The following is a 25141-nucleotide window of genomic DNA, read 5'->3' on the forward strand; positions in this document are numbered from 1 at the left end:
GTACCCTCGTCTCATTTCTATCCCTTGCACTGCCTTCAGTTCCTTGGGGAGGAAACCAAATCAAAAGACCTTTGAGTAGGAGCCAAGTGGTCATTCTTGCCCAGCCTTAAACCCAGACCAAATTCCACAGTCAGCCAAGCTCATCAACAAGCCGTGTGGCTCCTGCCCAAACACTGAAAACAAGTAAGGCTTTCCGGAGGAATTACGGGCACATACCAAGAAAGCCATTTATTATATTCTGAGCACATTACGAGTGATTTACATACATTTACCCCATCAAATTCCACAAGAGACCCACCTCAATATCTTCTTTTTAAAGAGAGAAAACTGAGGTTGAACAATTTGCCGACAATTACAGAACTGCCAGCTAACTGAGGCACCCCATGCCGGCACTCTCCAAGTCTCTCCTTTGATTGGGGGGAGTTCTACCAGGGCCGCCCAGCCCATATACTGAGATGTGCCTCGCCCATAGCAACTGGCTGTGGGGTGACCCTGTGAAGAATGGCTGAGGTGACCTGGCACCTCCAGAACATTCCCCGGGCTCCTACTCTCTGGTCCCAAAGGCAAGAAGTACATGAGCCCAGCTCCAAGGTTTCGCTCCTCCGCGAGGTCTCAGAGGAGCTGCTCGCGTGGGCAGCAGGCTAAGGCTTGCATACAGACATCGCTTCCCCAGCCGTAGGAGTTAAAGATGAGGGTCATCTTGGCTCCAAGGTTATCTGACTCCCCAGGTAGGATTGTTTCCATTGTTGCATTCTAGGTTCTGTAGAATATTCTAGTTTTTGCACACTCAAAGCAAAATCTGAATGCCCTTAGAGGAGGTCTGGGTCCCTTAGGACTGGTGCCCCCTATTCTCTCCTTGGCTCCAAAACAGTCCAGTGAGTTATCTCGTTATCTCACATAACAGATGCCAGGGTGGGATGGACCCCATAAGCAGTATAAGCTCCAGCCCAACAGATAGGCTTTTTTTTTTTTTTTTTTTGGCTGTGTCAGGTCTTAGTTGCAGCACACGGGCACTCCGTTGTAGAATGCAGGCTTCTCTCTAGTTGTGGCATGAGGGCTCCAGGGTGAGTGGGCTCTGTAGTTTGCGGCATGTGGGCTCGTGGGCTCTCTCGTTGAGATGCGCGGACTCAGTAGTGTGGTGCACGGGCTTAGCTGCCCCGTGGCACGTGGGATCTCACTTCCCCGATCAGGAATCGAACCCATGTCCGCTGCACTGGAAGGCGGATTCTTTACCACTGGACCACCAGGGAAGTCCCCTCAGATAGGCTTTTGAAGGGCTGCCTTATTCTTGTATCTGTTTCATTCAAAGGAATGGCAAGCTTTCCCAGAGGTCCCCAGGAGACACCCTTCTTTGCCCATCGCTGGCAAGGAGATCACCATGTTGAGCTTAGACTAACGGCCAAGGGACCAAAAATGCCAAGAGGTCAAATAACCTGACGATTATATCCTTCACATTTAGCACCTGTGGGCTCCTCAGGGTACTCAACACCAGGACAGGATAACACATTACAAAGCCCATCAGGGTCCTAAGTCTGTCTCCAGCTCCCCACAGTGGGGCTTCTCCCGCTTTTCTTGAAGCATCTTTGTTTTGTACCTGGTAAGTCACTTGAGAGTCTGGCAAGCCTGGAACAGTGTTCTGTAAACCTCTTGTAACAGCTGAACCCCACGATATTTTAAGTCGTGATAATTACTAAGGGAGCCAATATATTTGCAAAGTTTCAGCTCACCCTTCATTATGACAATATAATGCTGTCCCATCTTACTTCAGTCTGGAGGAATGTACTTATATCAAGGCAACACCTCAGGTCTGTCTTTTCCTGGTGGTGTAAGATACAAAAGGAATTTATTCATGCCCCTCTAAGGTCCTGCTGAAAAAAAATATGTGATATAAATAAACTAGATAATCCATATCCCCAGTCATCTTTTCCACGGAGTGGATAAAGGGATCAGAGATGTTCTGGAGCATCCCTTCAAATTAATAAAATTCCATGAGTAAGTAAAAATCTGGGTTTCTTCCTCACTAACTATAGGTGTTTCTTAGTACCACTCCTCACCAAATACCACCAATTCCCTGTCTGGCAGTGGGTCCCACCTGTGAGAAAACCTTTACACATTCTTACTGTGCAGGACTGTTTTTCCCCACTACTACGCTGGGGGTGGGGTGGGTTTGTAGGCTTTGCTGATAATCAGCAGCTCTTTAAAGAGCTATAAATCCATGATTTCAAACAATAAAATCTATTTTAATCTGCTCTCAGTAAACATAACTCACATTCCATTCATGGAGAAAGAAAAGGTTATTGTAGTTTAGGGCTTCCCCTTCAGTCTCTCCCCCTGATCGCTGGGTGTTTAGAAATCCCCGAGATCAAAGCCCTCTGGATCTGTGCAAATCCTAAAACAAACCCAGGAGAGGGCAGAGGAGCAGTACTTGGCTCTGTGCGGCCTCTGCCCACTCTACTCACCACACCTGGGAAGAAGGACCACTCTGTACTTACATGCTGCCTTTGGAGAGTGCCAACATTTTCTAAAGGCTGGATTTAAAATCAGACAGAGCCAAGTTTCAGCCCAGGTCTCATTCCAAAACTGTTTTCACTTTGCCAGAATCCTGTGCTGTTGTTAGGCCTGTCTACCTAGAAAACCCAAGAGAGTCCACTGGAAATCTATCAGAGCCACAAAGAGAGCTCAGCAAGTTGACTGCCTTTAAAATAACTTTAACCACTCAGACACTATAATGAAAAAAATTACTATTTAAGGTACTTGCTAAAATCAGGGTGACTCCTTCTCTGGGCTATGTTTCTAGAAAGAATCAAAAGAAACTGGTAACAGTGGCTGCTCCTGGGGAGGAAAACTAGGGGACCAGGGATAGGAGTAGCTCACTATGCTTGCGAACTTTTGATTGTTGTGCCATATGCACGTTACCTATTGAAAATAAATAAGAAAGATTCCACGAGAATTAATAAGCAGTGAGGCAAAAACTTCAAGAAGGAGGGAGGAAGGAAGGGAGTCAGGAGGAAGGAGGAAGGAAGGAAGGAGGGAGGGAGGGGGGAAGGAGGGAGGGAGGAGGAAGGGAGGAAAGAAAGAATAGAGAAAAACATGGATAGGGAATTCCCTAGTGGTCCAGTCGTTAGGACTCCGCACTTTCACTGCTGAGGGCTTGGGTCTGATCCCTGGTTGGAGAACTAAGATCCCACAAGCTGTGTGGCATGGCCAAAAAAACATTAACAGAAAAAAAAAAAAAAACATGGATATTGGGTGCACATTTTTTCTTTTACCTCAGTCTCCAATATGGCTCAGCAGAGCACTTTCTCTTTGTTTTAAACTGTTCATATTTTGTTCATCACAGATATTTTTGCATTGATTTTGATGTTTTTAAATATTGCATTATATACTACTTGATTACTGAGTTTTTTGGTGCCCCCTTTAATTTTGCACCAAAAGCACTTGCCTAGCTTTAGAGTCCTGGCTCTGCCCTGTCATAATCCTGTTTACATGCATCAGCCTCCCTTCCTAGGTTAAAGGTGTCCTGAGGAGAAAGAAGTGGATTCTTTACTTTTGTGTCTCTGGTCCTACCCAATACCTAGCATAGAGGCTAACGCACGGTGGGCTAACATGCTATTGTTGAAGGTAGGAAGGGAAGAAGGAAAACAGCTAGTGATAACGACTAACATTTATTGAGCGCTTATTGTAAAGCAGGCACTAGGTTAAACATTTCACTTATTTAATCTAACAACTCAACCATAAAAATAATACTATACCTTTTGACGGATGAGTCCCACAGAGGGGAGTGAATGGTGATGCATGAATGACTATGGCACAACCTGTAACAGCTCTGCCTGGGTTCCTAGAATATTTCTTACTTTCATGGTTTCTCTTCAGAGCATGGGAATGAGATGAGAAAGAGGAAGGGTGGAACGAGGGAGAAAAGAGATAGATATAACAGAAGACCCGAACTACCCCGTTTTCACGTTAGTTATCTGCTCCACCTGCACAACCACCCCTAAGGTACCATTAGTCCTTACAGATAAGAAACTGAGGCTAAAGAAGTTCACGGGACAGGGGTGTGTTAGGTTCCTTCCGCTGCTCAGGCACCCGCAGCAGGTGGGGGAGGGGTACAGTCACTGGTAAGGTGGGTGGGCCTGCCCTCCCTCCTGACCTCCCTGGGGCTCTCGTGACAGCTTCTCAGGCAAACTTTCCCTCCCAAGTGAAGCCAGCACCTCCTCCTGGTGGGCAGGTCTCCCTTATTCCGCCCCACCCAGAGGTGGGTGTCCCTTTGCCAGGGACCACGTGCCTAAGAGACTCGATAAGGCTGATGTCAACAGCCTTCCAGGGCTGTTCTTGTCTGGCTTGCTTCCACCGATCTGCTCCCCCCAGCCAACCACACTTCCTGCCTGAGGAGGGGAAACCCCCTGAAGCACACTGCTGTGAAAAGCGAAACTTCTAAATACCCAAAACACAGAATCTAAAATGGCCAAGAAAATAAGAATAAGATTCTGAGGAAAAATAACATAAATTCACAGGACTGCTTGAGGAGTGGGGAATCCAGGCCTGTCCTGCAGAAGAGCTTGATGATGGGAAGTTTCGGTCATGAGTGGGCAGAGGTGATTTCTGGAGAGGAGTGAAGGAAACGTATCTTTCACTGTATACCTTTATCTAGTGCTTGGGTTTTTTTTTAACCAGGTGCCTTTATAACGTTTGCAATTAAAGAAAACTGTTTTTTAATAGCAGTAATCATTCTGTGTGGCTCAACTCCAGTCCTTCCTGCGAGGAGAGAACAGCTCAGTCAGTGCATGACACGTTAGGGGTGGGGTCACACTTCCTGTAGACTATGTGTGCCTCCAAATCAGGCCGCTCATTGTTCCAAGGACTCAAAGTCATGTTTAAAACCAGAGTCAGCTAAAGTAAAACTGAATGAGTAATTTGCTTCCGGAATGTGGAGCACACAACACAGACTGAGGCTGCTTCCTCAGGCATCTGCCTCTCAGGGACTCCAGGATGGGGTTAGTGGTCATGACTCTGTCCTGGGGAAGAACTGAGGCTGTGAGTCCAGTCTAGCCCATCACCCTCGGTGCGGGCTGGGTCCTGACTAAGGCTCAAGGGTCAGATCAGAATCACACAACCCCTGAGAGTCACAGAGCAGAGTTAGAGGAAGGGTGGTGCAAAGGCTATAGGGTCAGACACGCACAGGAGTGTCAAGCCCCCAGAAAGAGAGAAATGAGGGGCAGCATCCCACAGTCTTCAACAGGAAATGCCCTTATTCTGAGAAAGGTAGCTATGGAATCAGGCAGTGGGAGCAGCGGGAGTTAGAATGAATCCCGAGGGTCTGTAAAGGAACCAAAACAGATGATCAAAGCAGACTCTGTAGAAAGTCTCTCTTTAGGAATTTAAACCCCAGAAAGAGTCTCTAATATGAAAGGAAGGGAGTTGGGGGGTGAGGGGCGGCGGGAATTACTCAGCTGCTTGGTGTTAGGGGAGAAGATAGGTGAGCAGAGTGAGCGGATGCCTCCCTTTTCTAGTCCTTTGGGAATGTCCATCCTTCACCGGCCTCCTGATCTAGTGTGGCTGGGCGAGATCTTCTTCTCCATGCTCCATTGGCCTCCTCGCTCCACAATCCACCACTGGAAAAGCTCTGGCATCCTTCTGAATAGCTTAATTCCACCCTGGGGTCCCAGATTACAAAACAAGGTTACTTCTTTCCATCCAACTGTTAATCCCCACCGGCTTCCCCCACCCCACCCCATCCCCCCGCTCTTCCCAGTTCATGTTACAACTTCCTTCTTGCTCAGATCTACCCACCCACACCCCTACTCCCAGGTCCTACGGACTTAGAAATACAAACTCGTTCAAATATCAAAACAGAAGAAAAACAGAATTGGTGGTCGAACTTTCTACGACAGAAAATCTCCAAATTATCGGCTATCTGGAGTGGTCCTTCTCTATTACTGAGACAAGGACCCAGAGGATTACATCCAGAACCTTAGAGCTGGATTGAACCGGTGAGCACCCTGAGGGGGATGATTCAGAGCGTGGGTTTAAGAACTGAATTTACTCATTTGGATTCTGCCACTACTCGTTCGGTGGTTCTGAGTTGAGCGTGCACCAGGATCACCTGGAGGGCTTTTCATGATACAGATTGCTGAGCCCCATCCCCAGAGTTTCGGATTATTTAGGTCTGGGGTGGGGTGGGAGGCAAGAATCTACATCTCTAACAAATTAGATGACGTTGATGCTGCTGGTCCAGGAACCCCACTTTGAGCGGCCCTCTCTAGCTGTGTGATCAGCCGCCTCCCATGTATATTCCGGACAATAATCGTAGGTGTCTGCTGGGACTGGGACTTCCCTGAGACCTGGCACGTGAAGACCTTAGCATTGTCCGTGGCACACAGCAAATTCCCTGCTCTTATTGTTGGGTGGAGAGGAGGAGTCAAGACCACCTCGCCGAGGAGAAGCAAACCTGGGACGGAGCCCTGCGGCACCTCTGCCCGGCTGCGTTTCTCCGCTCCGGCGCCTCTGCCTCCGGGATCTGAGCGCTTCGGCAGCGCAGCCACTGAGCCCGCGCGCCGCACGCCGCGGTTCCATGCACACGCCGCTTCCGCCCCCGGCGGCTCGGCTAATGCCTGTCGTCTTTGGGGTGGCTGGGACCCTCCAATCTTTATCGGCGCTGAGAGCCTGGCCGCGGAGACTGCCCCCCGGGGTTTGCTGAGATCCGGAGAAGCTGGAGCAGCCGGGCAGCCAGCAGCAGCGGCGGCGGGCTGGGTGCATGGGGCCGGGGGGCAGCCCGGAGCCGCCGAGGGTTCCGCAGGGCGCATCAGGACTCGGGGGCGCGGCGGGCGGCCGCCTGCACCTGGCCCGGGAGGGGCGGGGAGGACGCGCTCGGGTGGCCGTGCAGGGCCCGCCCCGGCTCCGCCCTCCAGGACATCCCGTCCGAAAACCCGTGAGCAGCACGGCCGCGCGGCTGCGGCTCTGCCTGGGCGCGACAGGTAAGCGGCTGAAGCAGCCCGCGACCCTCCCCAGGACTTGGAACCCAGAGCTCTCCTGCTTCTCGGGACTTCCAGCCGGTGGAGCTCCCTTCTGCCAAGTCCTTGCTCCCCACCTCCCCCCACCGCCGACCTTCTACTCCTCCTCTTCTTCCTTGCCACCCCCGACAGTAAAATGAAGGGACAGGACCGGGCTGGTCCATCTGTCGTGGTGGCCTCTAGCTCTTCCCTCAGTAGGACCCCCTCCACCTTTGCGCCTTCCTTAACGGACGAAAGAAAAGCTTAGGGCTCTGGGACCTGGAGGGGGGTAGGATGGGAGAGGGACGAGTCAGGGCACTCCCCTCGGGGACTCTACGGCCTCTACCCTTCACCCACCCATGCCCCCCGCATCCCTTCTGTTCCCCATCACCCCACATTGGGCCACCCCCTATGCTCTGCTACAGAAAATCTTTCAAAGAGGTTCCCTCCTGCCCTTGCCGCGCTTCCGGTGGGGGTAGGGTCTCAGATGTCCTCCCTCTGGAGACTTGAGCCTTGGGGGGGGGGGGGAGGGGCGGAAGATGTGTACATTGTATTATGAGGAGGGAGTCTGATGGGTGGTCATGACTGTGACTGTCACCAACTTCCTGATTTCCTGTCACTTGTTCCGAACCCCAGGCTAACCAGAAAGGAGAAATAGTTTGTTACTTGCCCCCAGAGCCAGTCCTCCCAGACCCTGACCTCTGCAGAGAGTAGGACAGGGCTCTCCTGTGTGGTTGGGGGGGAGGGGGGCGGGGGTGTCAATTTGCCAGCAAAGCATAGACCAGACCCCGCTATTAGCCAACCACCCATTGCAACATTCACAGAGAGGGTTCCAAAGCTGCACTGCCAGACCCACAGATGCAGTTAACAGATGCTGCATGAGCTTAACAACTCTGGTCACACCAAAGAACCTGGAGCTTGTGCTCATTTTGCCAGAGAAATGTGTGCCCTACCCCCACCCCATTCTCCTCTCGGATGAGCTGTGTCTCTGCCCATCACAGGAAGGGTGAAAAGGATGAGACAGGCAAATGCATGTGATGAATAATACAAGCTAAGGTGAGGGATTTGAAATATACTTTAATTCAAATTATCCAGCAGAAGCCAGTATCATTGCAGTTACTTCCTTAGCTCCTGTTTCTCAACAATGCCATTCACTTTAGGCACCCAGAGGTAGCAAGAGGAGACTACTTTCAGGAGCACCAGGGCAGTATGCAGGGCAGACCTGTCAAAGGCAAGAGGTAGCCTGGAGCTGGTGGAACCACGAAGGATACTGGACTGCCTGAGATGGTCTCATCTTTGGTAATCACTGCCCACAGTTAGCAGAACAGCTGACTCCTACCCACAGCAGCATGGAAAAACTCAGGCCTAAGAAGGGGAAGCCCTGAGGCATGTCAAATGCCCTCTGAGATCAGAAACATCATAGCCCATAGTTGGGAGAAACCTGAACAGGAGATATGACATGGGCTTAGCCCATGTAGCTATCGCCTAGAACAGAAATCAGGAATCAGAGGAGCAGCTAACCCTAGGGCCAAGGCAGTGGGTATAATGGAGGCAGAGAGCTGGCTCAGCTCTGTCACTAATTTAGTTGTCTAGCCTTGGCCAAATCACATAAACACTCCCTGGGTGGGGAGCAAATGAGAAGGTGTATATGAAAATGCTTTGGCAAAGCTCCAGGCACCAGCCAAGTGCAAGGCTTCGTGGTGTCATGGTTAAGATAGTGGGCTTTGAGAGAATTTTTAGCTCCCACAAGGGAGAGGTGTAGGCTTTATGTGGGGTCAATGTTAAGGGCCTAGGGGACACTCTGGCTGTGTTTTATCCTAGAAAGTTCATCCCTCCCTCTCTCTTTCCTCTCTGTGGCCCTTGAGGAGAATGAGGGCGGAGAGGGTTTTCTATGACTGTGCTAGCTTTTATTATCAGCAAGAGGGCTCCTTTTGTAATTTGTGCATGAAATTCCTGTCATTTCCTGGGGAGAGGAGAGGGCTGACTGGAGAGGGTGGGGGGCACGTTAGGGGAGCAGGCAGAGGTTTCCTTCCCTTGTGGGGGTGGGAGAGGAGTAGAGATGAGGGCGCTACCCCACTTACCTGATCAGGGCTCTCAAACCAGCCGTTTTGGGTTGTGTTAAAAGTGGGAACCTTCCTCCATTAATGTACAATCTTGAACTAACTGCTAATAAAGTGGGGTTCTGTTTGTAAAAAAAAAAAAAAAATGAGGGTGGGCTTGGAAGCAAATTCTGCCTCTGCCACTTCTAGCTGTGTGATCTTGGTCAGGTTACTAAACCTCCCTGTGCTTCAGTTACCTTATGTGTAAAATGGAAAAGACAACCGTTTGTTGACTTGATGTGGTAAGTAGTAATATTAAAAATGGTGGTGGTATTGTCCCAAACCTCCTCTGGTTCCATGGATGTGTTTTGACATCTCCAGCCCTAGAAGTGAAGCTGAGGACCAAAGTGGGTTTCTATGTACCAGAGGGACCCAGTGACTGTGCCAAGGATTTGGACAAACTTGGCTCATCATACACCCCTCTGCCCCTATCTAGGAAGGCCCAAAATGTCCTTTCTCATGTGATGGGAATGAGAGTGAGGGTTTGAATAAGTGAGAGGTCAAGTGCAGGGCAGTGCCTGTCTCTGTGTCGAGCTCAGAGCTCAAAGCTGTAATTGTGCTGTGTAAAAGGCTTGCCCAGTGAACAAGGATGGGCTCAGTCTGGGGAGAAAAAGAACTGTTGCAAGACTCTTTTGTGGCACCTGAGAGCCCTTGGGAGGTCGGGTTATTCTCTTGTTCCCTGTGCTGCCTGGTCCTGAGCCCTAGGTCGAGATTTGAAGAAAGGAAGAAACCCAGTCCTCACCCTCAGCTCTACATATAACAGAAAACAAAGAACGGACAGATCAGGGCAGTGGAATTAACAACCAAATACCTCAGGACAGAGAGGTGCTGCAGGGGTCAGAAAGCTAGCTGAAGTTGTCGGGAAAAGCATACTAGAGGCAGAGGATTGGGGACTAGGATTTAAGGATTGGGAAGAAGAAAGAAAACAGAATCTAGATGGCCCAATGTCTAGACTCGTTGGTCCTCCCTCCCCCATAAGAATCTAGTGAGGAAGTCCCACATGGGGAAATGTGGGCAGTGAAACTTGGAAAAAAATACACCCGATACTGAGAGTAGCGAGATGCACCTTAGTCTAAGAAGGCTTCTTGGAGGAGGGGAGTTTCAGGTAAGAATTTGAGAGAGAAAAGAAACATGGCTTGCTTATTAGCAAGAATATAAGGGAAACGCTTTGAAGAGGAAAAGAGAGCCGGTGAGGGTGAGTAGCAGACAGGAAGCCGACTGCCCAGGCCATGTTTCTGCTATAATCAAATGGCGCTAAAGGGATATGAATATGGCTCTAATGATTGCGAAAGGGCGAGAGACGCTTGAGCAGAGGAGGCTGGCAGGCAGCTTCTGCTGATCCTCCAGATGCTGGGCCGCAAGAGCACAGTCTCAGATGACAGTGTTGGCACATAGAGAGGAAGAGGAGGATCCAGGAGGCAGAGAAGAAATCAGCCAGACTTGGGAGTGGGCGTGGCGCGAACCTGACGTCGCAGACGGTTTAGAGGAGTAGAGTAGGGGCAGGAGTTGTTTCCAGGATTTCGATGCTACTGGCAGCAATGGGGAAATTGGGAAGGCTGGCTAGCTTAGGGGGCAAGGCACAAATCCTGAGTTCAGGGTGTGGCACATTGATATCCAGTGGCCCTGGGTAGAAGTCCTCAAGCCAGGAGCACACTGTGCGGTGAGGAGAGAAGGGAAAACTTCAGTTCTGTCCTCCCCATCACCTGCCCCCGAATCTGGAGACCAGTGCAGGCCTTCAGGAATACCCCTCCTGTTAAACTTTACCATCCGTTCCCCTTCCCCTGCCAATTAAAGGATGATAAGATGCAATTCTTTTTTTTTTTTGGTCTTCTCTCAAACCCAGCCTGATTGTCACCAGGGTTCCCAGCTTATGCCCACCTGGGGTCCTTCTTTATCCCTGGATTCCAAGGAGTCTCAAGGCTCAGTTGCCCATCCCTGCCCCGCTTGGCAGGGTCTGGAGGTCCTCCAGTAACAAAAACCTGTGAGCTGTTGAACTTCCTGTTTGGTCACATTATTTAGATCTTCAGTGACTTTCACAAACTGAGAATAAATCAAGAAATATTTACTGAGCACCTACTAGATGCCAAGCATATTCTAGGTATACAGTGTGAGTAAAGTTGAGTTGGGTTTTCCTTTTTTTTTTTTTTAATTTATTTATTTATTTATATATTGGGTCTTCGTTGCTGCACACGGGCTTTCTCTAGCTGTGGCAAGCAGGGGCTACTCTTTTTTTTTTATGGTTGTGGCACACGGGCTTAGTTGCTCCATGGCATGTGGAATCTTCCCAGGGCAGGGCTCGAACCCGTGTCCCCTGCATTGGCAGGCGGATTCTTTACCACTGCGCCACCTAGGAAGTCCGAGTTGGGTTTTTCATGGAAAAATCTGTGTTTGGATAACTAAAGCTTAAAATGTTATGCAAACAAAACATGAACCTACATCTGCCGGGGAGAAAACTTGACAGACTGGCTACTGAAATAACTTTCAGTGCATCTTTCTGGGAAAATACGCCACATACTGCAGCTTTAGTCCAGGGGGAAAGCTGAAGTGTCTTGAAGGTGTAATTATGAGGAAAAGTGAAAACCTCCCAGCATTCTGTAATGATAAAGGGTCAGAGGTGGGAGGAAGGGTTTGGAGGAGATAATTTGCTGCTGTACCTTGTTCACAGCAGGAGAACAGAGGAAGTGAAATGCTGGCTGGGTCTGATGGCCAGAAAGTGCTGCTAGGAAGAAAGGGAGAATCATTTGTCCAAAACAGCCTCTTGGCTCCCTCCCTTAACTAGTAGCTTGAAATTGACCTTTCCCCTCCCTAACCTGCTGTTAGCTCCTCCACACCTGCTCCCAGTGAGAGTGGCAACAGTCATCCCTTTTCTAAGAAGAAGAAACCTGTAATTGAGCGATAGTCTGACTAACTTGAGCAAACATCCCTGTAGGTGGTGTTGCCACTACTAACTTCCTGGCTGCCACGTCTCCAGGAGGTGAGCAGCTCCATGGATAAACATAAAGAAACTTTGTTACAAAGAGGCCACCTGGCCAGCAAGGGCGTGTTCTGGATGGCTGACCCTGGCTTTCACAAAAGCTGAAACTTCACCTGGAACTTTCATTTGCAGCATCTTTAAAGCATTTGCAGTCCTAGGTGGGAGTTGGAGAAGGGGTGGGGGTGGGGGGGAAGGGGGAGGAAGAGAGGTTGGGAGGGTCTATGAGTGGAACTGGGAGGTTCTGGAAAATAGCCCTGCCCCAGGCTCAGGAGAGCCAAACCCAGTCCCCAAGCTCCCCAGGTGACCCCCCAAGGGGGAGGGAAGAGGGTGGGAACAGAGCAGTGGCCTGGGAGTTGGGAGATGGGCATCATGAGCTGTGTGACACAAGAGAAGTCACCTAACCACTCTGGCCTCGCTGTCAAATGAGAGTTCTGAACTCAGACCTAGTCCAAGTGGCACACTGATGTGTAACAACAGAATTTCATGTAACACGTGTGCTTGTTGGCGTAAGTGCATACAGAACATCAGTGAGTGAAGCCAGCGCTCACCCTTGTGGCTTTAAATGGGCCGTGTTAACCCCACTGACCTCATCTCATTTAACAAGAGTCTGTGGAATATCTGCTACATGTAAACCTTGTGCTAGACTTTGCAAGTGATAAAAAGGTGAAAACAACTTGTCCTCTCAGGTCCCAGAGTTCACAAAGGTGTGAGAGAGGACGGACTGTGATAAGGCCTAAGTAGAAGTATAAACAGTTTGCTAAGGGAATGGGACAGGGGAGACAGGAACTCTGCAACAGATCTGGGAAGCCTTCTTGGAGGAGGCTAGGATGTAAAATAGAGGAATTAGACTGTATCACTGGCTTTTTGACTGGACCAAAGTAAGAAAGACATTTTACAAGAAAACTTAGTACCCATTTATGTGTGATGGGTATCCCAAAAGTCTTAGAAAAGTTTTGGCTTGCAGGATCTTAGTTCCTCCACCAGGGATTGAACCCAGGCCACAGCAGTGAAAGCGCTGAGTCCTAACCACTGGACCACCAGGGAATTCCCTTGGGAAAGTTTTACACTTTAATCACATAAGATGTATGAATTCTACAAACTAAGAAAAAACATCATTTGAAAATTAATAATTTAAATTTCTTTTACCTTTGTGAATTTTGAATAAAAAATTTTTCATTTTTATTTTGTATCAGGAAATTATCATCTTCAATGGATGGAGACAAACATGAAAATAAAAATTTATTATTCAAAATTCATAAAAATAAGGTGAAAGAAATTTAAGTAAAACTTTTCAATGATGTTCTTGGTAAGTCTGTAGCATTTATACTTCTGAAGTTACAGCTTAAAACGACTAGGACTTTCGGTACACTCTATGTCGGTATAATAACTGAAATGAAATTTTAACTAAACAATAGTTACCTGTATTACATGTGATGTAATGGTATTTGGTATTTTCCTTTTCATTCTAGTCTGGTATGATCTTTTAAAGAATTTTTTTTTTATGCTGATTTGCAACACTTTAAATTTATTTCACAATCGTATCATGAGTTGCAGTCAACGGTTTGATAGACATTGGACTGGGTGAAGTCTCAGTTCCCTTATACCAGTAGAAGGTAAATTTATATTCTGAATGGTGAGGCCAGGAAAAAAGGTCCAATTTGTTCAAGAGTAAGAGGATTTCTGGCATCATCTCAGTACTAAAACCAGGATGGTCTGATGTGCTGCAATCCCAAGGGTGGTTGGAGGGGAACGAGTCGGAAGTGCACACTCAGCAGCAGCAGGAAGGGAGTGAGTGGGTGAGGGCCGTGGGCATACTTGCCAGCGGACCTGGTGGCCAGCCCGAAGGTGCGGGAGCTGCACTGCGGGAAGGACCGTGTGAAGCCCTGCTCTTGCCAAAGGACTGTGTGCAATAGGGATATTTCTTCCCCAAGGCTGGTGACCTCCCCAGCCTTGCCAGCCATACGTCTGGGAATCGTCTCCTACACAGAGAGCAGGAATCCTTAACCCCAAAGTCTTCTGGCTTCCATTGGATTACTTGTCCCTTCTAAGAAACTCTTTCCCATCGCTCGCATGCTGAGCAAACAAACCAGAGACCGAGTCCCTTCTGCCAATGCTAATCACAGGTGTCTTGTTTCATTTCAGGATGTGGTTAGTACCTTGAGGAACTGCAGGCACCAGAGAGAAAGCCTTCGACAGCCAGGTTGGATCAAGAGAGCAGATGCCTGGGAAGCACTCAATTTAACCCCAAGTCTCTCCGGGGGGAAAAAGGAACAAAGGGAAGCCACGCCGCAAGGGACTGCAAAGCAATGCCACGAGGAGGGAGTTGGCGTGACCTGGGTGATTCTGAGTGAGTCAGTCAGGGAGGCTTTCCTAGAGGAGGTGAGTCTTAAGCACTTGGCAGCAGCTGGGAACTCAGCTTTACAGGCACACCAGGTTTTATTATGCTTCTCTTTATTTTGCTTCACAGATACAGCATTTCTTACACATTGAAGGTTTGTGGCAGTTCAGTGTTGAGCGAGTCTATTGTTGCCATCTTTCCAACAGTGTTATTGTTTAATGAAGGTTTTTTCTTTTCTTTTTTTTTTTTTTGATGTAATGCTCTTGTGCACGTAATAGACTATGGTATCCTATAAACATAACTTTTATATGCACTGGGGAATCAGAAAATTGTGTGACTCACTTTCTTGCGGTGGCCTGGAACTAAACCCACAATATCTCCGAGATATGCCTGTACCACGCCTTTGTTTCTAACTCTGCTCCTTCTTTCTTGCTGGAGTGGCAGCTAGACAAAGTATCAGGGAAGATGTAGCCTGCAGGATGTTTCCGTACTGTCATTGCAGACACTTCCCCATTCTGCAGCCCTCAGTCTTTGCTTAGCTGGGGCAGTTGCAGAATTGATGAGGTGTCAGGATTAGGCAGAACGCTCTGTGCTGGCCCAGCAACCCCTGGGACAGGACACCGCCTCTACATGGAATCTCCATTTCCTCCTTGAAGCCTTCTTCAAGTCCACAGGGTGCTCTAGCATTCTCAACTTGTCTGCGCTATTGCTCAGGTCTACTTTTATTCATTTTTGAATAGGGAATGTAGTCAGGGTTCAAAGTGCTAAAGAGTATCCAGTGAGAGATCTTTTTCCTGCTCCTGTTCCCTCCCTGAACCCAGTGCTACTGGTTCTTGTCCTCCAACTAGATTTTAAAATCCCATGGGGAAAGGGATGGTCTTACACCTCTCTCTGTCCCTCTGTGTCCCAGCTGGGATGAATTATCCCACGCCATCACCCAAGGGAGTTTTCCTAGCACCACATCCTTCCTCCTCATCCACACTGCTGCTGTCTTGGGTCAGACCTCCAAGCTTCTCTTAACTGGCCATCCAGCTGCCAGTCAGGTCTATCTCTTGAAGACCCTCCACCAGCTATCATACTAGTCTTCCTATAATGCTGGGCTCCCACTCATTCTTTACTGCTCCCCATACCTCAGGTCAAGGGCAAACTCCTTGCCACGATGACTTGGTTTCAGCCACCTCTCCAAACCCATCATCTGCAATTCCCATCAGGCTTCATACTCCCACCAAACCAAACTACTTGGAATTCTCTGATGGGCCATGCTGTCTCCTGCCTCTAGGGCTTTCTACGTGCTGTTCCCTCTACCTGAAATGTGCTCACCTCACTGGCCAACTCCCACGTGTGGGTTAGTGCTCAGCCCAAGCTTCTCCCCTGAAGGACTTCACAAACATCACCCTTCCCCACTGGCTGGGTTTACTGCATCCTCTCTCCCTCAGCCCCCAAGGGTGCCTCTCTCACGCTGTCTTCTCACTGGGTGATCGCTATTTAAAATTTGACTCCCCCAACTGACTGTACGCTCCTTGAAGGCTGGGCTTGCTCCTCTCTGTATCTCCTCCATCTGGCAGAGTACCTGGCATGAAGCAGGAGCTCAGTCAATAACTGGCAGAATGAACAAGTCTCCTCTATCTCCCAGACGACACCTAATATAAAATAGACGCTCAAAGAGATTTGATTTGATTTTTGCTGTTACTGCTGAATCTGACACTTTAAAAGAAAACTACCTGTCTCCCCCAGCCCAAAGTGATCCCTGTTCCCCTTGACATCATGACAGCCACACGTGCCCCAAGTGGATCCGAGTGACTCCGAACACCAGGCTTCTCCACAGGCAGCAGCTTGTGTGTTTAAACAACAGCACAGCTCAGCTGGAGTTACTTCTAAGTAAGACAGAGTAATGAGTGTGGCTTTGGCCAAAGACCAGGTGCTTGAGGATGATTGCTGGGAAACTGAGCAGGGATTTATTAATTATGATAACAGAAATAATTGAGGGCTCGGTCTGTGCCAGACACTCTGCCAAGTATTTTGCATATGTTATTTCTGATTTAATCCTCACCACCACCCTGTGGGTTAGGTATTAGTTACCCCCACTGTATAGATGAGGAAGTTGAGGCTTAGAGAGGTTGTCATTTGCCCGAGGGTCACACAGCTGCTACTGATAAAAACTGACACTTTTTGAGCACTTACTGAGTGCAGAGACTGCTAAGCTTTTTCCATGAATTATTTCATTGAACTTAATCCTTACAACAAACAACCCTAGGAAGGAGGTGCTGTTGTTATTAGAAGCGGCAGATCCAGAATTTGTGTCCAGGTTTGTTGCCACCAGCGTCTAGTCCTTACCCTGTGAGCCTTATACTTGCAGAGCTGTCTACAGAAAGCTTTGCAAACACTCTTCCTCTGACCCCTGGGATGACATACGTGGGCGTAAATGCTGGGGGCTATGGTCTTGCCTGGGAGATGCTGTCATTAGAATCTTAGATTTAAAAAAAAAGACTTTGTTATTAAATATAAGTAGGTACAGAAGAATACTTGTAAAATTGTGTAGGGTACAAAGAATAGCAGTGCCACCAGCAGCCACCATCCACTTTATTTATATTTATTTATTTATTTTGACTGCGCTCAGTCTTAGTCGTCGCACACAAGATCGCTGTTGGGGCGTGCAGGATCCTTTTTAGTTGCGGCATGCAGACTTCTTAGTCGTGGCGTGCATGTGGGATGGAGTTCCCCAGCCAGGGATCGAACCCGGGCCCCCTGCATTGGGAGCACAGAGTCTTACCCACTGGACCACCAGGGAAGTCCTGCCACCATCCACTTTTAAAAAAAAACCACTTCACCTTGAAGTCCCCTGTATGCCTTTATTCTCATATCTTTTCTCCCTCTTCAGAAACTTTGGTTTCACTGTTTCTTTAGTTTTCTTTATATGTAGCTCTACCACATATCCTTTTTTTTTTTTTCCCTCTTGGCCACGCCCAGCGGCTTACAGGATCTTAGTTCCCTGTCTAGGGATTGAACCTGGGCCCACGGCAGTGAGGTCATGGAATCCTAACTACTGGACTGCCAGGGAAATCCCACACATATTCATTTTTATATTCATAAACAATGTTTTTTAGTTTTATGTGTTTTTAAATTTTCTATCAATCAATGGAATCATACTGGATGTATCTTTCTGCAGCTTTTTTTTTCACTCAGCGTTGCATCTGTGTCGTGGCATGTAGAAGTGGTTCATTCTTTGTCATTGCTGTGCAGTCCTCTATGCTGTGGGTATTTCACACGATTTATTCATTATAACACTGACAAAAATCGTTCCTAACTTTTGCCTTTTTCGTCAGTGCTGCTACGTCCTTGTGCATGCCTCCTGGTATATGTGCACCAGAGTTTATCTGGGATATAAAACCAGGAGAGGAATTGTGGGGTCATAGGGTGTGTGCGCTTTAAATTTTTCTAGAGAATGCTAAATTGTTTCTCAAAGTGGTTAAGTTGATTAAATCTCTTCATGTAGAGTTTCAGTGTTCCAGTTATTCTAGATCCTTGCACGTCAGAATCTTCAGGCAGAAATGTCCTTTTCCAGAGTCCGTTTTCCTCATTTTCTGGATGGAGGAAGTTTAGGTGCAGGAAAGTGACGTGACTGGGCTCAGGTGATGTCACTATTCAGCAGCAGAGCCTGGACGCGAAGCCCAGATCCCCTGCCTCCCTCCCCACCTCTGCCTCGGCTCATTTCTCTCTCTCATTCCCCGCTTCTCAGGCCGAGGCCCCAGGGTGTGGCCACCACGACACATCGAGCTGTTTCCAGGGCCGGGCCCAGCACTCGAAGCTGACCCAGCCGAGGTCCCCATTGGTTCCGCCAGGATGAGGCTGTTGCGCAGGCGCCACGTGGCCGCGCGCCTGGCCGTGGTGGGCAGCGCCTTCGCACTCTTCCTCTTCATCCTGCAGAGGGACGTAAGCGGCAGGGAGCAGGCCACAGAGAAACCGTGGCTGAAGTCCTTGGTGAGCCAGAAGGACCACGTCCTGGACCTCATGCTGGGGGCCGTGCACAACCTTAGGGATTCGATGCCCAAGTTCCAGATCAGGGCTCCGGAGCCCCAGCAGACACTGGCCTCCACAAACCAGTCCTGCCTCCCCGGGTTCTACACCCCAGCTGAGCTGAAGCCCTTCTGGGAACGGCCACCACAGGACCCCAACGGCCCTGGGGCAGACGGGAAAGCATTTCAGAAGAAAGAGTGGACGCCTCAGGAGACCCAGGAGAAGAATGAGGGCTACAGGAAGCACTGCTTCAATGCCTTTGCCAGTGACCGCATCTCCCTGCAGAGGGCCCTGGGGCCGGACACCCGACCCCCCGAGTGAGTAGCACCACGACCTGCGGGGAGGCCAGGGTTCTGCCAAAGGTGTGGCTGGTGTGGCCATGGCCACAGGCCGAGGGCCAGGTAAAGGGCTGACCGGGACTTTAGAAGATGGGCAAGGATTTCCTCTAAGCCCTCACTTCTTTTCCTAATCAATTAGGGTGTTATGGTCAGGCCAGAGGCTCAGGGAGACCTGTAAGAGTGAAACATAATTGTGAAGGTGACAGGGTACAGCACAAGGAACTGCAGGCTGGGACCAGACCTGGCCCGGGGGTGACTGGGAAGGCCTGACTGCAGGCCACAGAGTCGGTGGCCTTGCCCTCGGCTGAGGCCAGCGCCAGAGACTGCGGGACTCTGCTGCTGGGCTCTTGGCAAAGGACGCTTCCCAGCAGCAGCCCTGGTGGTCAGGATTATCCCCACACCTCCTGGTTTCTTTCAGTGAAGACTCACAGGGCCATGAATTGATTCCAGCCTCTATTGGAGCTCTTTGTACTTTCAATCCCGGGCAATGAACCAGCTCTTAGATCTTTGAGCTGTAGCCATTTCGGTCTGTGTACATACTGTCCTCACGTCAAAGATTTTGTATCTTTCTCACGTAGACTTTGTCATTCCCAACTCAAGAGGAATACCCTTTGTGGCCTTTTCTCACATTTCAGCTCCCGTCCTCAAGTTCATGATTCTTTAGGACTGTGAACCTGGGGTTCCTCAGACTGGGACCAAGTATTGGAGGCCTAGAACATGGAAGCACCCCAAGTTATCAGGACACCTAGCAGGGAAAGGCGGTGGGTGTGAGGGCAGCCAGTGGAGGAGGTCTGGGAGTCTCCTCTGGAGGGCCCCTGAGAAATCTCTCTGACCAGCAGAGGGGCTTAAGAAAGGGCGTCGGGCTGCATGATTCCTTGAGATCCCACCCCCACCCAAGATGGCATGTCAGAGAGGGTGGCAGTGTGGCCAAGTGCCCCAGAGTGGCTGGAGTGGATGAGGATAGAGAAAAGGTCACAGGAAATTGTTTGTGATAGGAGTGTCAGACTCCAGGGAATTCATGAGGAAATGGATTAGAGGGAACTGTACCTTGTAAAGAGAAAAGCCTTTTCCTCTCACTGAGAATGGAAATTGTAGTCACTTTTCTCTGACGTCGGAGTAGCCCTTTATTACTTCCCCTCTGGGACCTCTGGATGGGATTGCACTTTCTGCAGCACACATATCACTGAGGAAGAGAGCGTCTAGAGGGAACTCCTAGAGCAGGTGAGAGAAGTGAGGGGGGCCCCCTCGGCATTGCCGCTGGGGCACCGAGCCAGCTCTGGGGGAGACGGATTTGGGAGTGGGTTGGTTAGGACCTGTGCAGAGGCTCAGAGTAGGTGGCGAATAGTGGGTAGGCTAGAAACGGAGCAGCTATTCCCAGCTGCAACGGGGAATGGAGGTGGGGGGTTCCGAGGAGCAAAGGGTGGCTATAGGAGCCTGTGGACCGAGCCCTCCCCACCGCTGGAGAGCTGTATCTACACGTTCATCCTTGCAGATGTGTCGACCAGAAGTTCCGGCGCTGCCCGCCTCTGCCTGCCACCAGTGTCATCATTGTGTTCCACAACGAGGCCTGGTCCACGCTGCTGCGCACAGTGTACAGTGTCCTGCACACCACCCCTGCCATCCTGCTGAAGGAGATCATTCTGGTGGACGATGCCAGCACAGACGGTGAGGCTAGGGGGCCCCCGAGGAGGGTCCTGGGGTCCCTTCTGATACTCTGGGAAAGAGGGCAGGTGCTCCCTGGGGAGCAGGCACCACCTTACGGCATGTCATCCAGCATCACAGCTCATCATAAAGACTAGGAGCAGGAAGAAGGCGGGTGGGGGCCAGGGGACCAGGAGACCACATTCCTAGAGCCTGGGCTTCATTCACATTTTACCCCCAGAGCGCCAAAAGCGTAGCAGTTCTGGCTTCAAGGACTCTCTGAGAACTGCCAAGCCCAACCCCAAGTTGGAAATGCCGGGAGAGGTCAGGGCAGAGGGTGGGGACGGGCCTTCCCTCTGTTTCCGACATGCCAGACCATTCTTTTGCTCTTGAAGATTCCACCTCGGAAGCCCTTCGCTGTAGTTGGTAATAGACAAGTGAGGTTGCTCGCCAAAACTTCCACCGTTCAAAGCAACTCCAGAAACATCAATGGAAGTATTTTGTGCCTGGCACTGGCTTAGGCACAGGGGATAGTGTGACAAATGACACATGAGACAGATCTTGCCCCAAGTAGGCTAACAACCCTTGTCATCACATGACTGCTTACCAACCACAGTGGTATCACCTGTAACACACCCCCAATGGACATGATGGGGCATGGACTTGAGAGTCTGACTCCCAGGAACTCAAGTCCCAGCTCTGACTTCCAAGCTCTGTGACCTCGGGCAAGACACTTAGCCTCTCTGAACCTCGGTCCCCTCTTCTAAAAACGAAGACAATGGACGCCCTCACATGGTGGATGAGGGTTCAGAGATAGGTGGTAAATGAGATGATTCATGTGCTGCAGGGTACTTAGTCTCGAGGAAGAGCTCCGCATGCGTGGGTTTCATTTTATTCTTTGTGTGGGAGCAATGCGCTGTGGGAGGTGTTATTTCTGTTTGGCGTGGCTGGGGCGTCAGAAAGTGCTTAAGCTGGAGAGTGACCTTATCTCAGAAGGATGGCAGCTTTCGGGAGGGTAATTGTCAGGAAGAGAGGCAGAGGACCCCCGAGTCCAGAGAGGAAGTTCTTACAATCACTTGCGCATGGGATGCCGGGGCCCCGAACTAGGAAGGGGACTGCAGGACCCATGCATCAAAAGACTGGGGTCCTCCGGGAGCTGAGCCCTCCTCCCAGGTGGCACGTGGGGTCTGCGGCTCTCCCAGGTTGGCTTCCCGTGCCCTGCTCCCATATTGAGGGCAGGAACTGTGGGGCCGCTCTGGTGGAGCTGCTGATGCCCCGTCCCCTCCCGCAGCCTCCTCCTGCCCTCTGGGTAAGAGGACTAGGGCTGGGGAGGGCAGTGGGAGGAGTATGGGCACTGCTGAGTCCATTTCTTCAGGGAGCTCACATTTCCTTGGGAAGCGCAGACACCTAGCAGCACTTATGAAGCAAAGGGCAGAGTAGCCTGTGCCTAGTAGGGAGGGCTTGGCAGTAGCCCCTCCAAAGAGCTTGACCCTCTCGGGCCACCAGGCATGTTTCCATTCCTTCTGGTGGCCTCTGCCTGGTTGCCCTGGACTCTCTCATAGAGCCAACTCCAGCATCTCAGAATCACCTGCCCGAAAAACCAAAACCGACCATTATTTTCCTGTCCTGGCCTCCTTTGACAATCTGTTAAAAGCTATGCCCCCCCTCCCTAGAACAGTCACAGCTGCTACAAGTGTGCACACACCCACATTTGTGCATGTAATTCCAGGGAATTTATGGACCCCAGGATAAACCACCCTACCATGAAGGCTTTGGGATGCTAGAGATACTTTCAGCAATGTTCAGTTCAGCAAAGAAAGAAAAATACCCTCAGATCCATGGTCAGCAATCTCTGCAGTCCACGGCAGGATAAAATTTCCCACACGTTTGACCATTTGACCAGATTAACTGGCTCTGATTACACACACACACACACACACACACACAGGCTCTGATTACACACACACACACACACACACACACACGCTGTGTCTCTGCAGAAATCCAATGTCTGTGCTCTCTGTCCTCCTATCCAGGTGCCCAGCAGCACAGTTTGACCGTGAATGTACGGGCATTTGATCCTGGGGGACGGGTATCAGAAAAAGGCCCCATGTCAGGCTGGGGAACTTTTTCTTTCCCACCTCCCAGTCCATTCCCAGGCACAGACTTCCTCCTGTGTGGCCAGGTCAGCAGCCAAGGTACACTCTTGGTCTGGCTTATTCCACAAGCTCCTAAAGACAACCCCCCAAGCCTGTCAATCTACCGTGCCCCAAACAGGGCATCCCCTTGTCCAAAGCCCTGCCCTGTCCTTGGCGGGGAGGCTGAAGAGGAGAAACTATGCCTCCCTCTTGTGGGAATTCGCCAGATGGTTGGGAGGAAATCAGACACTTACCAAGGACCCAGAGAGCCGGGAGGTGAACAGGATCCTCAGTGAGCAAGCTGCTCGAGGAGAGGGGAGGAGTGGGGAGATGGGGTTAGCCCGGGAGAGGGGCTGTAACAGGGAGGGAAGGCAGAGGGATCAGCAGGGAGAGGAAAGGAGAGGAGGGGCATCCCTGCAGTCAGGAAACACGCTGTGAGAAACGCGGGGGAAGAGACATTGGGAGCATTTTGGGTTAGCCCACGATTTCCCCCACGGCCATCTCCCCTTGCTGGTCTGAACTGAAGTGAGTGGCAGTTCCTCTTGTGGCCCCTTCCACTCCTAAGAGACACCAGTGATGCAAGTTAGGAATTGTTCAAAGGCTCCGATTTTAGTTAATTACAACGTCCAGTGTCTGTTCCAACAGGTAAAGTTGCTTTATTACTGCTATCTCTTACCTCTGTCCTTGGTTTATAATATAGGAAGATGTCTCCATAGTAACTCTATGTCCTGTATTTTCTGGAAAAGTTTCCATTTCAGTATTTTCTTCGCCATAAGGAAATGCTGCTATTCCTGCATGTCAATTTCACCTACCAGTTTAATCCTCACACCTGGAGATGGAAACAGGCTGATAACGAGTCTTAATTTGGGTTCGAAAATATGGCCCGGTATCTAAATGTTCCATCTGGGCAGGAGGATTGTAGAATACACCGCAAGGGTGTTACACTTGTTCCTTTCTCCTTTTCTCCTTCCAAAAGAATTAATCAAGAAGATTTTCCCCATTGCAGTTCCATTTGAGGCTGGATAGAATATAGATGGTCATGAAAGCAGAATAAAACAAGATAGGAAAAGTTAGAGAGGAAGTCCTCCCTACAAGAAAGGCTTTCTGTTTTGTTTTTCTTTTCTAGATTTTTCAGAAGCCAAAGAAGAGGGGGAGAGTCCACAAGAGAAGAGTAAATAAAGGCAGTTCACTGATGGGCTAAATCAGTGTTTATTTGTTACCTACCGAGCACCAGTCCCCGGGCAGGTCCCAGGGGTATAGCAGGGAACAGTTGAACAAAGTGTCTGTCTTTTTAGAGCTTACTTTTTTAATAGGAAAGCCAGAAAATAATTGCAGATAATAAGTGCTATGAAGAAATTAGAGGAAAAATAAGAATGCAGGTAAAGGGTTGCTGAGTAATTAGGCAGGTCTTTTAGAGTAGCCAGAAAAGGCTACTCTGAGTGCCCCCCACAAAGGGAATAGCCAGTGCAAAGGCCCTGAGGCTTAGCATGTTAATGGGGCAGAAATAAGGCCAGGATGGCTGCAGAGAAGTGAACAAGGAAGCAGAAACAGCACTATTACAAAGTGAGTTTACAAAGGTGAGCAGAACTGAATCACAAGACCTTTAAAAGTGATAGTATTCGGATTTTTGAGTGTGTATGGTAAAATATACATAAAATCTACCATCTTAATCATTTTTAAGTGTCCCATTCGGTGGCATTAAATACATTCTCGTTGGGAAACCATCGCTGGAACTCCTTCATCTTTCCGAATTGAAACTCTGTGCCCATTAAACAATAACTCCCCATTCCCCAGCCCCCAAGCCCCTGGCAACCCCCATTCCATTTTCTGTCTATGAATTTTACTACTCCAGGTACATTGTGGAGATGGAGTCATACAGTATGTGACCTTCTGTGCCTGGCTTATTTCACTTAGCATAATGTCTTCAAGGTTCATCTTTGTGTCACGTGTCAGAATTTGCTTCCTTTTTAAGGCTGAGTATATCATTGTGTGTGTAGAGTACATTCGGTTATCCGTTCATCCACCCAGGGACATTTGGATTCTTTCCACATTTTTGGCTATTATGAATAATGCTGCTATCAACATGGGTGTACAAATATTTGTTTGAGTCTCTGCTTTCAGTTATTTTGGCTACATACCCAGAAGTGGAATTACTGGATCGTATGGTAGTTCTTTGTTTAATTTTTTGAGGAATCGTCAAACTGTTTGGATTCGTTTTTTTTAAGTGTAATTTTAAACCACCGTAGTGACAGGATCTGATTTATAGTTTTAAGAGAGAACCCACTGTGGCTGCTATGTGAAGAGTAGATTGGAAAGAGGGGTGTAGAGTAGAGGCCGGGAGACTAGTTAAGACATGATTGCTGGGGTGACGATGGGGATGGAGAGAGAGAACTGGCCGTGTTTGCTGAAGCACTGATGGTGGAGGGGGAGAGAGGAGGAGAGTCCAGCACGATTCCTAGGTCAGAGCAGCTGGAGGGATGCTGGTACCATGTATTTTCAAGGTGGGGGGGAGGCTGGGAGGGCAGGTGAAGAAGAAATCTGGGGTTCGGTTTCAGGCGTGTTAGGTTTGTGGTTTTGTCAGACATCCAAGTGAAGATGGCAAGGCCAGGA

The 25141-nt window shown here is 49.4% G+C and overlaps 1 protein-coding gene across 1 annotated transcript in view; it reads left to right on the plus strand.

Annotated features, from left to right (window-relative positions):
• The first annotated feature begins 6289 nt into the window (after window positions 1–6289).
• GALNT6 (polypeptide N-acetylgalactosaminyltransferase 6) overlaps window positions 6290–25141 on the plus strand; it is a 33378-nt gene continuing 14526 nt past the window's right edge. The window contains exons 1-4 of the mRNA XM_057701186.1: window positions 6290–6974; window positions 14205–14441; window positions 18137–18731; window positions 20245–20417. Of these exons, the coding sequence (XP_057557169.1) occupies window positions 18241–18731; window positions 20245–20417 (664 nt within the window). The 5' untranslated portion in view covers window positions 6290–6974; window positions 14205–14441; window positions 18137–18240. The remainder of the gene's footprint in view (window positions 6975–14204; window positions 14442–18136; window positions 18732–20244; window positions 20418–25141) is intronic.

The sequence above is a fragment of the Hippopotamus amphibius genome, chromosome 12 (assembly GCF_030028045.1).
Source record: "Hippopotamus amphibius kiboko isolate mHipAmp2 chromosome 12, mHipAmp2.hap2, whole genome shotgun sequence".
NCBI lineage: Eukaryota > Metazoa > Chordata > Mammalia > Artiodactyla > Hippopotamidae > Hippopotamus > Hippopotamus amphibius.